This window comes from Centroberyx affinis, unplaced genomic scaffold (genome assembly GCF_046629955.1).
Source record: "Centroberyx affinis isolate AG114_WGS23_722 - 3 ecotype Tasmania unplaced genomic scaffold, CSIRO-AGI_Caff_v1 ptg004147l_1, whole genome shotgun sequence".
In the NCBI taxonomy this organism is placed as follows: Eukaryota; Metazoa; Chordata; class Actinopteri; order Beryciformes; family Berycidae; genus Centroberyx; species Centroberyx affinis.
Window position 1 is genome coordinate 26,916 of NW_027281914.1, and position 13,656 is coordinate 40,571.

The 13,656-nt window shown below is 43.3% G+C and overlaps 2 protein-coding genes across 4 annotated transcripts in view; both read left to right on the forward strand.

Annotated features, from left to right (window-relative positions):
- Window positions 1-9,481, forward strand: part of cmss1 (cms1 ribosomal small subunit homolog) — a 31,583-nt gene extending 22,102 nt beyond the window's left edge. For both annotated transcript variants that reach the window (XM_071542652.1, XM_071542651.1), the window contains exons 2-10: window positions 7,057-7,196; window positions 7,700-7,777; window positions 7,910-8,042; window positions 8,140-8,199; window positions 8,309-8,411; window positions 8,501-8,561; window positions 8,673-8,760; window positions 8,847-8,935; window positions 9,141-9,481. In XM_071542652.1, the coding sequence (XP_071398753.1) occupies window positions 7,057-7,196; window positions 7,700-7,777; window positions 7,910-8,042; window positions 8,140-8,199; window positions 8,309-8,411; window positions 8,501-8,561; window positions 8,673-8,760; window positions 8,847-8,935; window positions 9,141-9,224 (836 nt within the window). In that variant the 3' untranslated portion in view covers window positions 9,225-9,481. The remainder of the gene's footprint in view (window positions 1-7,056; window positions 7,197-7,699; window positions 7,778-7,909; window positions 8,043-8,139; window positions 8,200-8,308; window positions 8,412-8,500; window positions 8,562-8,672; window positions 8,761-8,846; window positions 8,936-9,140) is intronic.
- Window positions 9,482-9,617: 136 nt separating this feature from the next.
- tmem30c (transmembrane protein 30C) lies at window positions 9,618-13,655 on the forward strand. 2 transcript variants are annotated; one of them, XM_071542649.1, is made up of 7 exons: window positions 9,618-10,274; window positions 10,720-10,836; window positions 10,977-11,084; window positions 11,200-11,290; window positions 11,382-11,528; window positions 11,687-11,899; window positions 12,127-13,655. In XM_071542649.1, exons 1-7 carry the CDS (start codon window positions 10,077-10,079, stop codon window positions 12,312-12,314), a joined length of 1,062 nt encoding a protein of 353 aa, XP_071398750.1. In that variant the 5' UTR covers window positions 9,618-10,076; the 3' UTR covers window positions 12,315-13,655. The 2 variants fall into 2 exon arrangements, with proteins under 2 accessions (XP_071398750.1, XP_071398751.1); XM_071542650.1 differs by lacking the exon at window positions 10,720-10,836.
- The last annotated feature ends 1 nt before the right edge of the window (window position 13,656 follows it).

A 13,656-nucleotide genomic window follows, 5' to 3' on the forward strand; every position in this document is an offset into this window, starting at 1 on the left:
TCTTGTATTGCATCAGAGTCCTGCAGTGGTGATTGATAGAGAGCGAAAGACGAGAGCACAGTGTTACAAATATCATCCTCATGATAGCTGCCACTGGAAGATCTATATAGGGAGGGAGAAGGGAATAATATAGGATTATGTCTGTAGGTAAAGAGCGGAGAGTTGCTGCCATGTTAAGTTAAAAGAAAGAAAGAACAGATGGAAGTGGAGTCAAAAGCCTAGTTTCTGAAGCTAAAGGTTGGCAGCACAAATCAGTTGGGGCCTACTTGTGGGTACCCAAATGGAAAGAGTTGCAATATGCTGTCAAGGGCATGCCAAGGTGAGAGAAGGATTTTCTCATTTGGGTTGTAGGCTGTAAAATCTTAAGAACCCTTAGCCTACAGAATACACTACAGACCTGGTCCAAATAGTTTTTGCAAATACTTTGGTTTGGTTTGGTTTGTCGTAGCCACATGGGTGGGTTATACCACACAAAACAATAAAATGAGGGCCAGAAAGTTAAGGCAGTCACTGATAGACAATTGAAAGTCAATTTCTCTTAACTTTTTCTGTGATTGACCACGTATCTGAGACTAGCTGAATTGTTCTGATCCAGTAACCTCTACCTATCAATCGGGTTAAAACAAACCCTAAGAATTATTTGTGGATACTGACTGACCCGGGTCCAGTACAGTATTATCTTTTCAAATAAAACGCAGAAAGAGGGGTTAGAGGGCCTTGACTCGTCACAAGCCCTCATACAATGAACAGCTACACTGAGAAAATTCTCCCAACAGACACATGGACCTCGTATGGCACAGCCATGACGTCAGAGGTCAGATCATAGATCATTCAATAAACCCAGCCGCTCTGCATTGCTTAACTATAAAAGAGAAGAGAACCAGCTGAGAAATGACAATGCGCGCGCACACACACACACACACACACACAGAGGCAAGTACAAGGTCTTTCCTAACTATTTGACTAAGATGTGATAGTTATGTAACACGTTTATGAAAAGGGGGCCAGGCACTGCGTCCTTGTCTGAGTGGACGTTAACCTTGGTTTTACTTTAGAAAACTTGAGGTCTTGTAGAGCTGCCTGGCTTAGCCTCATTGTGCAGCATCCACAATCCATAGCCTACAGCTGAATATAACACCAGTTCCTAGTGAAGATGATACTTAAACACCACAGACTGGTTAGGAACATTTTAACTGTTTTTATCCATGATAAGCCATATTTCTTAAGTTTGATTCTTTTCTGTACTTATTGTTTTGGAGCAAGAACTGCATGTGTGTGTGTGTGTGTGTTTGCTATCCATGTGAGTGTGAAAAATGAGTAGCTTTAGCAAAAGTCCAAGTCCAATTATTCTAAAAGTAAAGTGGGGTTATATTAACTTTAAGTGGATAACATTGTTGGCCTCACTGTGCTTCCATTGCCTCACTGTGCTTCCATTGCTCCTCCTGCTGGTGACTTTCTGCCCCTGCACCCTCTTGTGTGACAGCTCTGAGCCTGAAAGACTAACAACATCAAGTCTGTAGCCTAACAAGCCCTAAGAAATGTACAGACAGCCAATTAACAGACATTGGAATTCCATCTAAGAGGGTTTGTATCACTCCCTGGTACCACGAAGCTGGCCAGACACAATGTCTAGCCCTACCACTCCACAGACAAGCTTATAAATCTGCCAGGACAATGTGGAGCCTCTTTGGACTTCTTTATTTTTTATATCTTATCTTTATTTCTCCTTCGATTAGCCAGCCTAAAAGATCTATGTAGAACAAGGCCCAGGCTTTGTTTCCCGACACCCAGCAGGACAACAACAAAGTGACGGCAAGGTTGAAACGTTAGGACAACAGGCTGAATGAGCTGAAGAGCAAAATGTTGCAAGCTGACTGAATTTGTTACCAGACACTGGTAATCTATTCTGGCTGTCTTCCAATGACTCATTCCACTATAGCCTGCTTGTTAACTTTGTGCGTGTAGCCTAAAGTCCCCATTGATTTAACAATAACACATGCTCAATAGTAGCTTTAGAGAGGAAACTGCAGGCCTCCAAGACCAATAACTACTACCCCCCCAGATCAGGCAATTGGTACTTGTCTTGAGATGAGTTATCGATCCTCGAAACCACCAGCGAATTGATTTCATAGAAAGTATTATATTGCTTTTACAGAAACACCTAAATCGTGACATGACCATAAACAAAAGCAGCACACAGTATCTGCTTCATGCAAGACCGGGCAGTCGGCCTCCTAGCTGTGCCTGTATTGAAAGTGTAATCGGACGCGTCCTACACAGGTTTTAGGAGGTTGTAAGGTGTAATTGGTTTGTCTTATCCTTCTGTACAGGTGGGAGTGGTATCTTTAATCAGACTAATAGAGTAAACTGTGGTGGTGATTAAGAGCTTTACTGAGGCCACTTAGGCCTATCTGCTCCCATGGGATAATCACCACAAAACTGCGAAGGAGGGGCATAGGGAGAGACATTTTTAAGCAGGTGTCTAAGAATTGTGCCAATATAGGTGAGCATGCACATGTCACCCTAACCCCTCATAACCAGTCAGCCATCAGATTGTTATTTGTCTGGAGCCGAATCAGCCCTTTCCTGAAACCAGTCGATTGATCCTCCTTACAACCAGTCAGCGCCATCGACCATCCATTAAAACCAGTCACCTCTATTGATCATCCATTAAAGGCGACCGGGCTGCCCCATTTCTCCTCATCTGAGCCATCTCCACAGCCATTTGCTTCCATTGATCTCCGGTTATCTGAGCTGAAAACTCATTGACCTATATTCATCTGAACACACAGAGCTTCCTTCTCCAGTCTCCGCCATCTGGAGTGACCGTGGCCTGAAGGGTATCAGGGTCAAGGGTTAAGAAACACTCAGGGTATTCAGCTTCTCATGGGTGCATTTCTACACTCTGCAGGCAACACTCCCCAGCTTTTGAGCCCTAGATTGGTTTTCTCCCTACTTGTTTACTGTGTTATACCCTCCAGCTCTATTATACATGCATTGAGTTGGCCTCTAATCATCTTTCCTGCAACTTCCATTCCTTTATCAGGTGTTTCTTAATTCTGTTCTTTACTCACACATTCAGCTATTGTTCTTCCTCTCTCTGTCCTGGGAGCAAGAATTGCCAATGTCCCTGAAAATATTGTAATTATATCAACAATTTAACTACATATTAATGTGATTAGTAAATATTCAAAATTATTCATTTAAATGATGCTGTAAGCATTGCATTTGGCATCAGCCTATGGATACAGTATCATGCAGGAAAGTACTGTGATATACTGTATAGATCTTTGCTCGCCCTCTCATTGGACTACTAAAATAGGCTGTGTAACCCAATGCTATGATATGTTGGCCTGTTGTAGTCCCAACAATGGTGCTAAGACCCCCAGTGTCAATTTAGAGCTCCCCTAATAACTGCTATGTTCTCACACCATGTACAGGGATGGAGGAAACCACAGCTAATTCTCAGCCTTTGACCCCTAACATCTAAATGGCCCATTGCAGCTGTAGCATCTATCTTGCATTTGCAAAAAGAGGAACTTTCCTGGAAAAAAGCTGACTTTGATCTGCCTATAATGCTACAGTATGTTTCTCAGACAGAATGAGTCTCATTAGATAAACCCCATGTCTGTTTTGTCAGTCTCTGGTCCCAGAATGGCTCTTGCTTGTGAAGAATAACCTTGGTGTGATACACATCACTTAAGGTTATTTTTACTGTCCAAACATCACACGGTACAATGCAGGCAGACTGATTATAAATTTGGAAGGAAAAGGTAATTCAGGCTTGGGTTGATTGGGTGCAATGCTCCTTTAACTAGCAGCATAGATGTCTTGCCCCAAAGTTGCAAGTGTTTTTAAACGAAAACGTGATGGCACTATTTACAGTTGATAACAAAGATTTTGATGACTAGTCTCTTCTCTGTTCTCAGTGGTTTGGTACTAGCCTAGCATTTGTGTGTTTTATTAAGAGGGGTCTTTTCATAGAATCCCCTCCACAGTCATTCTAGAGGGAAATGTGATCCCTGTACTGTCCCACAGGGGAAAACCACTACCCCCACTGACACTTAACACCCCCTGTGACCCTACATTGTACACACGTATTCACTCAAAGATATACGCTTGCATTCTAACGAGTGGATGGATGCACCCCATGGTTTATTAAGTATCACGATAGTCCATCCCCACATAATCCTAGAGTCAAATATGTGCTGAATCAGCAACTCAACTCGCATAGAAACACACAGCGTGGTGTTCGGCAGCTCTCGCTCCTTGACAGGTTTGCAAGGGTGGTCTTTATGGTGTTAAAGAGATTAGGATTGGGGTTTAAGGCCCACTGTCAATCTGGCTGCCCCCACGCCACCCTTTACTCATTTTAGGCCTTATGGTTAAGTTCAGAACATATAGGCTATTGCAGAGCAGAAATTAACAGTATTTTCATGCTCAATTAACACAGAACAATAATGCAGGATGATTTCACCCTTGTGTCAGTCAAGCACATAAATTGTGGTTGCAACAAGTCATATCAGTGTAGAAAGTTAAAATATTTTAATTGTAAGATTTATTCTGAGCTAGAGATTTCCCCTTGCTGTTCATGAACCCATGACTAAATCAGGTCATCCAGGTACCATTAATGGGCACTTGCAGCAAAGTATTTGATTCTTTGTTAAAATGTTTATCCTTTTCACACTTTGTCACAGGTGCATACACAAGATACTGATCAATCATCATTAATATGCCAGAAAATACAAATCATGCTAGACATCCCAAAGCACCCTACACTATTAAACACAAACACAACTTAACACAACTGAAGCTAAGCAGCAGATAAAAATACCACCAGAGAGATAGACCTTACCTCCTGCAAGACAGGTGGGCGGATGAGCACAGTGAGGCCTGGATTTGATAATTGTCTGTGTCTTTCTCTCCAGTGTCTTTGCATGAAGCCCTTCTTCTCTCTAATCCTCTCTTGGCACCTCTTGATAGAGTCCTCTAATCAGTCTTCTTTCTTCCCTCTCTTCTCTCTTCCTTTCTCTTTGGCACCTGTGTGTCCTCACTTTCCTTACAACAGTCCAGGATGAGAGAGAGTAAGAAACGGATATGTGTACCAAAAAGAGAGAGGGTGTGGAGATGGTTGGCTTGGTCCATCAATGGTGGGGGTGGTCTGTAGAGAGGATGCTTGCCCTGACAGATGACTGTAAAGAAGGATAAAGGTTTGGGAGGGACAGATAGAGTGAAGGAGTAAAAGAAGTACAGAAGGGGTGTGGCTATGGAAAGATGGAAAACAAAGACCTGCCAGAGAGAAAAAGATGACTGTGATTGCCTGTACTTGCTCCCTGCTCCCTTCATCCTTCTCCTCCTTTTATCTGCCCCTCTGGCCATAATGGACCCAAGAAAGAGTGATAGAGAAGGAAAGCGATGGGGGAGGGTGTAATAACAAAGATTGGATGGAGAGATGGCGAGATGGGAGATAAGAGGACAATGCAAGGGGCTAGAGCGATGCAGGGGTGGGCGGAGTTGCTGTGGCTCAAAGAGGAAAGCCTGGTGTGACTTGTGATGCGATCAAGTTGGGAGTGCTCATGACCATGGGCAGCAACCCACTCTGGCAGGTCAGAGACGTGTTTCGGCACCATTTTCACGGTGTTACATTGAGCTCTGCGTCAGCTTCATGCACATAACTGTCAGCAATGCCAGACACTTCGACAATGAATAGACTAAAGCATCCGGGGAGACCCAGGGGGAATGGACTATGGCTAAAAACATCACTGCACAACACACACATGTAAGCCCTCACCAAGTATACTCCTGTAGTGCTTCTATAACTGCCAATTCCACATAAAGATCAAGCATTCAAGTGTGCAGCCACCAAAAAATGCCTTAATCTTTAAGTGCCTGTCAGCATTAGCTCTAAGCCCTACTTTGAAATGATTTGGTGGTTTGCTAGATGTGTTGCTACAAATACCCTTCTTCAGTTAAATAGGCGGTAAGTAATAGGCCTTACACAGCTTCATACAGGAGTGTTTAGGGTATAAAGGAGAGAATAATGTCCCTGCCATGGCATGGAAGCAGCTAAATAATAACAGAAAGTACAAGTAGGTCTGTAGCTACAGATGAAGCAGGTTGGTGCAGTTTAACTTGACAGGTATCTCCTGAGTTCATGGACTCATTAACCGATCAAACACCTTGACTTAGGCTAGGTGAAAGCCTGGCGACATGCTGTTCTCAACAGCCCTGGTCACAGACCGACATGTACTGTATTGTTCTTGCTGGGCTCTCACATGACTCATTTTAGCTTTGGCTGCTGAATAATACAGAGAGGCATTCTCTGCCTGTCTATTCTTTGCAGTGTACCCCAATGGAACTTTAATAGCAGGCAATTTTCCATTGCATATTGAGTAAGGACAGTGTTACGAGACCTGCAGATTTATAGCCGAGTTCAGACTCTGGCATTTGTCTGTTTTAATTAAAGCTAAGGTATTTATGAGCAAGCATCCTCATTTGCCCTCTTGCCAGGAGGTCTGTGCATGACCTCACAGCATGAGATGAGAGGTATGGAAGTGAAAAGAAGTAGCAATAGGGAGGCTAAAGATAACCAGATGCTTGGTTTGATCTGCTACATTGTTGGTATCCAAGGTAACATTTGAGTATTCCTACTTGGTCTCTATAGCGACAGTAATGTGCACTGAAGTACACTTTGCCTGATGAATAGCCCAACCAGCCTGAGACATTATGATGTGCTAATGCCAAAGCATCGGCTCAGGGGCCTAACTGAGGAAATGGATTTTGTGACTCCATAACCTTGTTATCCATGAAGAGTTTTTGTCTGTTTCTCAGATGGAACTTTGGCTAGGGGTGAGCAAGTTTACATGCCTTTTAATATAGCAAGACTCCATGTAAGCTAGTCTGAAGTGTGTTCTTGGCTCTGGTATGTCGTGCCAGCTTTGACTAGCTTTTCACCCTGAGCGTCTGTTCATCTTACAGACCTTGTACAGCTCTCGGTTGCAAGTTAACCCCTCACTCCAACATTGTAATGAGGAAATCTCTCCCTCTTTTTTTCAGATGTGTCTGAGGCAGAGGAGGAGATACCAGAAGAAAAAGAGCCGACAGAGAAACCCAACACACAGACAAAAACAGGGAAGAAGAGGAAGAGTGTAACAGAAAAGCCAGCCAAGGCCAAGAAGAGGAAAAAGAGTGAACAGGTATTATAATCTTATACCCTCTGTGTAGTACCTGCTCATCAGTAGGTTGTTGCAGTACACAAGGTATTTTTTCTAACCCTATAATACTGAAAATGTCAGAATGTTATACTGTTTTCCAAATTTGATTGAGTAGACTTCAAAGTTGAAGTGAGTAGTAGTAGAGCAAAAAAACGACCCATAATGCTGTGACATGAGTGATCAATCTTGAAAAATAACAATGTGACGCTAGCCTTGCATCAGCTTTTGGGCTTTAGTGTGTTTTTGTTTTTAAATAGTCACCTTATTTCTAGATGAGTGTATATATATATATATATATACATAGTACAACTAGGACTGAACAGATTTCGCCTCCATGACTAATTTCATATATACCAAACTCTTCTTTTTACCTCTGATGAATGAATTCAGTGTATTCAAATAATAATTTATTCAAACCACTGATGTAAATGGGTCTTATGTAAGTCTTCAGCCTAAATCGTGCTTATAATTTATTGTTTTCACAGAAAGAGTGTTTAGTTGCTCAGGAGGAGAAGAAACCGAATGAAGATGACAAGTCAACAAAACCCAAAAAAAGGAGGAAGGTGAGCATGAGCACACTGTAGGGACACCTGCTGGTGCAAAGAGGAACAACAGTTAAATGTTCAATAGTTCAGTGCACTGTTAATCACTGGTCTTTGTCGGTGTGTATTACTTGAATGTATTTTGTTTTCCAGAAGAAGACGATTACAGACGTCTTGGCCTCCTCTGAACCGAAACCAGGCTGTCCGGCGGACCTGCAGAACCTGGTCGCACAATACTTCTCAGACAAGCGCTCTGTTATTGAGCTGGAAGAGCTCAAATTGCAGGGTGAGTCAGGCCATCTCCCCTTTAACCTGGAAGCTTAATTGCTACCCAGTGATTTGTCGACTCACCAGGTCTCTGTCTGTCCTCCTGTGTCTTCTAGACTCCTGTTTCCTGAGCAGCAACGACTTAACGCACAGCCTGTCCTCCTATCTGAAAGAGAGTGAGTGGTGTTCTAATCTTATTGGGTAAAGTTTGTCTTGACTGTTTACTTCTTTTAAGACACAAAGTGAGTCTCCGTTCTCTGTCATCTTTCTCCCTGTTATGCTTAGTTTGTCCCAAATGGGCGAAGATCCAAAAGCAGCACACTGAGAAGAGTTCTGTGGTTCTGCTCATCATCTGTAGCTCTGCCCTCCGAACCATCGAGCTCATCAAGTAAGTAACAGGTCAATGATGTTTATTGCTGTTTGCAACTTTTTAATTAGCTTTAACATGAGTGTTTACTTGTTTTGTGTCATCCCCAGGCAGCTGACAACCTTCAAGGGTGAAGCCAAAGTATTGAAGCTCTTTGCAAAACACATCAAGGTAGAAGACATGATACTCATTATGATGCATATGCTGTGTGTGGATTGCGTACAATGACCTGTTGGAGCAAAACAAACAGTTTTCTTTGTGTGTCTGTCTTTGTCTGTGCAGGTAGAGGAACAGGTGAAGCTGCTGCAGAAGGGCATCACCCACATCGGAGTGGGGACACCTGGCAGGCTCTCTGCTCTCATTGAGAAAGGTGAGTGTGGACATGACAGTCCCACCATGTACGTCCAAATGCCTCTGAATCCCCTCTCATTCTGTGGAAACTCTCATCTCTCCTAGAGGGTTTGAACGTGCAGGCGTTGCGCTACCTGGTCCTGGACTGGAACTGGAGGGACCAGAAGCTCAGAAGGATGGTGGATGTTCCTGAGGTGAGCTGCTGCCCCCTGCTGGGCAGAACAGAGAGGGACAGTTTGCATGTATTTTTATAAGTTCGACTTTAGGATCACTTTGGCAGTGCATAATAAAAGTTGACATTTGTTGAGATTTTTGTGCTTTGTTTGGTGATGTTTTTTTTGTGCTTTGTCTAGTTATGAAACATTTCTGTGTAAAGCAGCCTGTGTGTGTCTTTTTCAGGTCAAAGTGGACTTCCTGAAGCTGCTGGATACTGGTATCATGAATGGCTGCAGAGAAGGCAAAGTCAAAATCGGCCTGTTTTAAATGCACCTTGTAGACCTTGCTGGTGTTGATATTCCACACAATGACTCAGTGCTTAAAGCATCATACTGATACGTTCTTCATGACATGCTGAGGGACCTCTGGCCTGTGTGCACCATCCTGTTTGTTTTCCCTTTGTCTCAGTGTGAAACTTGTGTTGTGCTTTTACTATTTTCAGAGACCATGTCAAATGTGTGATGTTGTTTGTTCACTCTTGTATTCCAACACGATGTCCCAGTGTGATGGATTGAATAAACGGACTCTGAATGAAACCAGCATCCCTCTGTTTGTTTACTCTGACCCAGGGAAGTCCCTCCCACTGAGAATGTGAGGTCATGAGTTTACTCGCCCACTAGGAAGTCCCATTTATAATAACATCCTGTGAAACGGCATTCTAAAGCAGCAAAGAAGAGGCCGGAACCGACGGATATCTGTCCCACGGCAAGTTTTTATAAAGATATAAAATACTTTTCTATGCTATTTTAAGTCATCACTGATCATCTGAATAAACGGAACCCTACGTGTGTGTGTCTTGTGGAGGGAAACAATAAAGAAGAAACAACGAAACAAAACAAAAAGAAATAGCAGAAGGGACAGAATGAGGAAGTAAAGCAAAGAACTGTGGTTAATGAGTAACAGCCAGCGGTCCGTCCCAAAGGTCTCCCCGCCCTGCAAGGCCTGCTGGGAAACTCTCTTGGCAGGCAGAGTAGTGAGTGTGAGTACAGAGAGATAACGTTGTTGAAATAAAGAACAGGAAGAGAAGAGAGAGGAGCGGCCTGTTGTCCACCCTTTTGGATCTCCGGCTGTCCATCCCCACCCAAGTCCCTCTCCTGTCCCCAGCTATAGTTCCCTCTCATGGGCAAAGCGAAGGCCAACTCTGGGCCTCTGGCTCGCAGGCCAGACAACTCAGCCTTCAAACAGCAGAGGCTACCTGCCTGGTCTCCCATGCTAACAGCTAACACTGTGCTGCCCTTCTTCTACTGTTTGGCTCTGCTGTGTATGCTGCTGGGAGTGTGGCTGCTCCTCACCGTGCAGAGCACACAGGAACTGAAGGTGGGTGAGCGTGTTTCTGAGAAGTGCACTTGCTTATGAGTAGCTCTGGCTTCTAGAAATAGACATCAGACGCTGTTAAACACACAAACTCGGCGCGTGTGTGTGTGTGTGTGTGAGTGAGAGAGGAAAGTGCACTTGTGTGTGTGTGTGTTGACTTTGGTAGTAGTATTTGGTCTGTCATTCAGTTAGAGGGTCAAAAATGTCTTTAACAAAATGTATTCCATTTCTATATAATGTACACTAAGACGCATTGTAGTGCAAAAAAGCTTAGAGATTCTTGCTCTCTGATAAGATAAGCAGAGAGCGGGAGAGGTGCAATAAAAGGGAGTGACATGGAGAGGAAAGATCAAGGGTATGTTTTGAATGAGACATACAGGCACAGTGGTCAGAACAGGAGTTTCTTCGTTTCATGTGTTGTTTCTCTCCCTCTCTCCTGTCTTCCCAGCTGGACTACACAGAGGCCGGGACATGTAATAAATGCTTTGAAAAGCGGCAAAACGCCAGCAAGGCGTTACAGTCCTGCAATTGCACTGTGGTCTTTCCCATTGAAAAAGCATTCAAGGTAAATTACCTCTAGGCTTGACGAGCATAACCTGGAGTTACGTTTCATGTGTGTTCATGCTTGCCTGAAAAGCATCAAGTGAGTCAAGGACAGACTTCAGCCTAGCTAGACTGATGATGTGTTTTCTGTTCTTGTCCCAGGGAGATGTCTTTTTCTATTACGGCCTCCAAAACTTCCACCAGAACCTCCGCAGATACATGGACTCCAGAGATGATGGACAGATGGTCGGCAGGAAGCGAAACCTTGAGGTAATCTCTGCTTCATATTTTTCTCTCAAGCATTCCAAGAGAAACTGTTGTCTAGCCGTTGTCCTGTCTGTTAAATCATCACTCTGTCTCTCCACTGTCCTTGCTCTCTGTCTAGAACCCAAGTTCATACTGTGAGCCGTTTTCAAGGGACCAGAACGGACTCCCCATCGCCCCCTGTGGTGCTGTAGCCAACAGTATCTTCAATGGTGAATCACATTACCACTCATCACATCCATCCTCCGCATTCCTCTGAACACCCCCTCTCACTGTGCTGTTAACTTATTTGTGTTCTCCCAGACTCCTTCACTCTGGTATATCATGGCTCCGGCGGCTCCTCAAGGCAGGTCCCTCTATTCAGGAGGGGCATCACCTGGTATACTGACAAAAACATCAAGTTCCGCAACCCAAAGACGGGGAACTTGACGCTGCCACAAGTGTTTGAAGGTAAATGGGGATGCATCTTTGAACAAACGCAGCTAAGCACGTGTTTTAATGATTTCTTGGCACTGTAGCTCTTCAGGAATATTGAATGCATTTGGCTTCTGATTGCATATTGGGGTTAAGTGGTGTGAAAAAAGGTTTTTTGAACGCTGACTCCACAGGCACAGCAAAGCCACTGTACTGGCAGAAGCCTGTGTATGAGCTGGATCCTCAGAACGCCGAAAACAATGGATTCATCAACGAGGACCTGATTATATGGATGAGGGAGGCGGCCTTTCCCAATTTCAAGAAGCTGTATGGGGTTCTGAACCGTGCCAATGTGCCCTTTGCTGCCGGTCTGCCGGTGGGGAACTACAGCATCGAGATCTCCTACAGTATCCTTCAACTGGTTTAACTAGCCAGGGTGTGTGTTGCGTGGGTTGAAGTAGTATCAAGAGAAGGGAATGAGAAAACAGCATTTGTTTCCTCAGTTTTATCTGCGATGAAGAACTGTTAGACTCTATTAGAGCTATAAATAAGGTGATTACTTGGGTCGGCTATATTTGCGTCCTCTTTATTTTTTTGGAGTATCTATATTCAGCCTTGACCTTTGCCCTCCCAGACTTCCCTGTGCAGTACTTCCGAGGCAGAAAGGAAGTGGTGCTGACGACGGTGACCTGGTTCGGAGGTCAGAACCGCTTCCTGCCCATCGCTTACCTAGTGACCAGCGGCCTGATCCTACTCATCGCTGTCATCCTCACAGTCATGTGGTGGAAGTTTGGTAAGAATGGAAAGAACATGGAGGAGTGAAGGGGAAGAAGCTCACAGGGACGCCCAGGAGTGAAAGAGTTAAAACAAAGACAAGCAGCTGAGTAAGTGAGAATGGTTCTAAAGAAGAAGCAAATCCTAAATGACAAGAAGATGTGAGTAAATGAGGGATATGAAGAATGGTTAATAAAAAGAATATCTGTAAATCTGGCACAATAACAAATGACAGAGGAGAATGTGTGAAAAACAATGAGGAATTCAGCTGTACATCTGGAGAATTACTTTCTATTTACATATCAACTAAATGAGCCACTTAAGTGGTGTGTGACTGCTTTTGTTGTGATGGTGCTCTGATGTACACCCATTTCTGAAAGATAATTTCCTTGCAGGCATTTCAAACTCAACCAGACTTATGCAGTCGATATATTTTACAAGGTGTGTGTGTGTGTGTGGGGGGGGGGTACTTCTGTCAGATTTTTACTTTTGTACATCTGACCGTGTGATGGCAGTGCTAGTGTTTATTGTGTGTCATTTATTTGGGCTGCACAGGCTTCCACCTAATTTTTAGTTTTTGGTAGAACATTTTCATTTTTTTAATACACATAATTTGATGAGTTCATGAACAGTATACATTACTATCGCTGGAATCCAGTCACCACAGGCATTTGTATTTACTTTACAGAACTACCTTTTGAAAAGTGTAACAGAATGCAGAATAAAATGTTATTAGGAATGTAACCCTCTAATTCTGCAAGTTTAATAAAGGTATGACTTTTGGGACAAGGGTTTCAAAATTGAAGCGGCACTAAGGATACCCAGTGAAGCCAATTTTGGTTGACTGTCTCATATGGGACCACGAATGTTCAGAAGTGACACTAATGTAAAAAAGTGTAATGCCACTTGAAGAACTCTGTGATACTAAGGACACACAATGTTAGATGATTGTGGAATGATGTTTACCTCTACCAAAAGGGAACAGAGGATGCAGCTGAAATCTTTTTCAATTTGTAAGTATGGACAAAATAATTTAATTATTCAAGATTTGGGTCAGTACTCTGTATTGGCAAGTACACACAGTTAAGTACTCATTCTTGGTCATGAAAAATTGCTATCATGTAAAACTACTGTATTTATAACATGATTGTTTATACAGTGACAGGATCCTGCAGGGGAAATACTAAAGTGTATGTTTAAGTGTTGGTGTGCTACATCTACAGTATGTGCGGCAAGATAACACTTCTCTGGTGTTAGAATAGAGGATCGTGTGTGTGTCTTAAGATAAGGCATTTTAAACTGCAAAAGCAATCATTTGTTCTATTATGTATCTATTATGGGCCTACTGTGAAGCTTGATGTAGATATGTTGTCAGTCCAAGATTGTAATA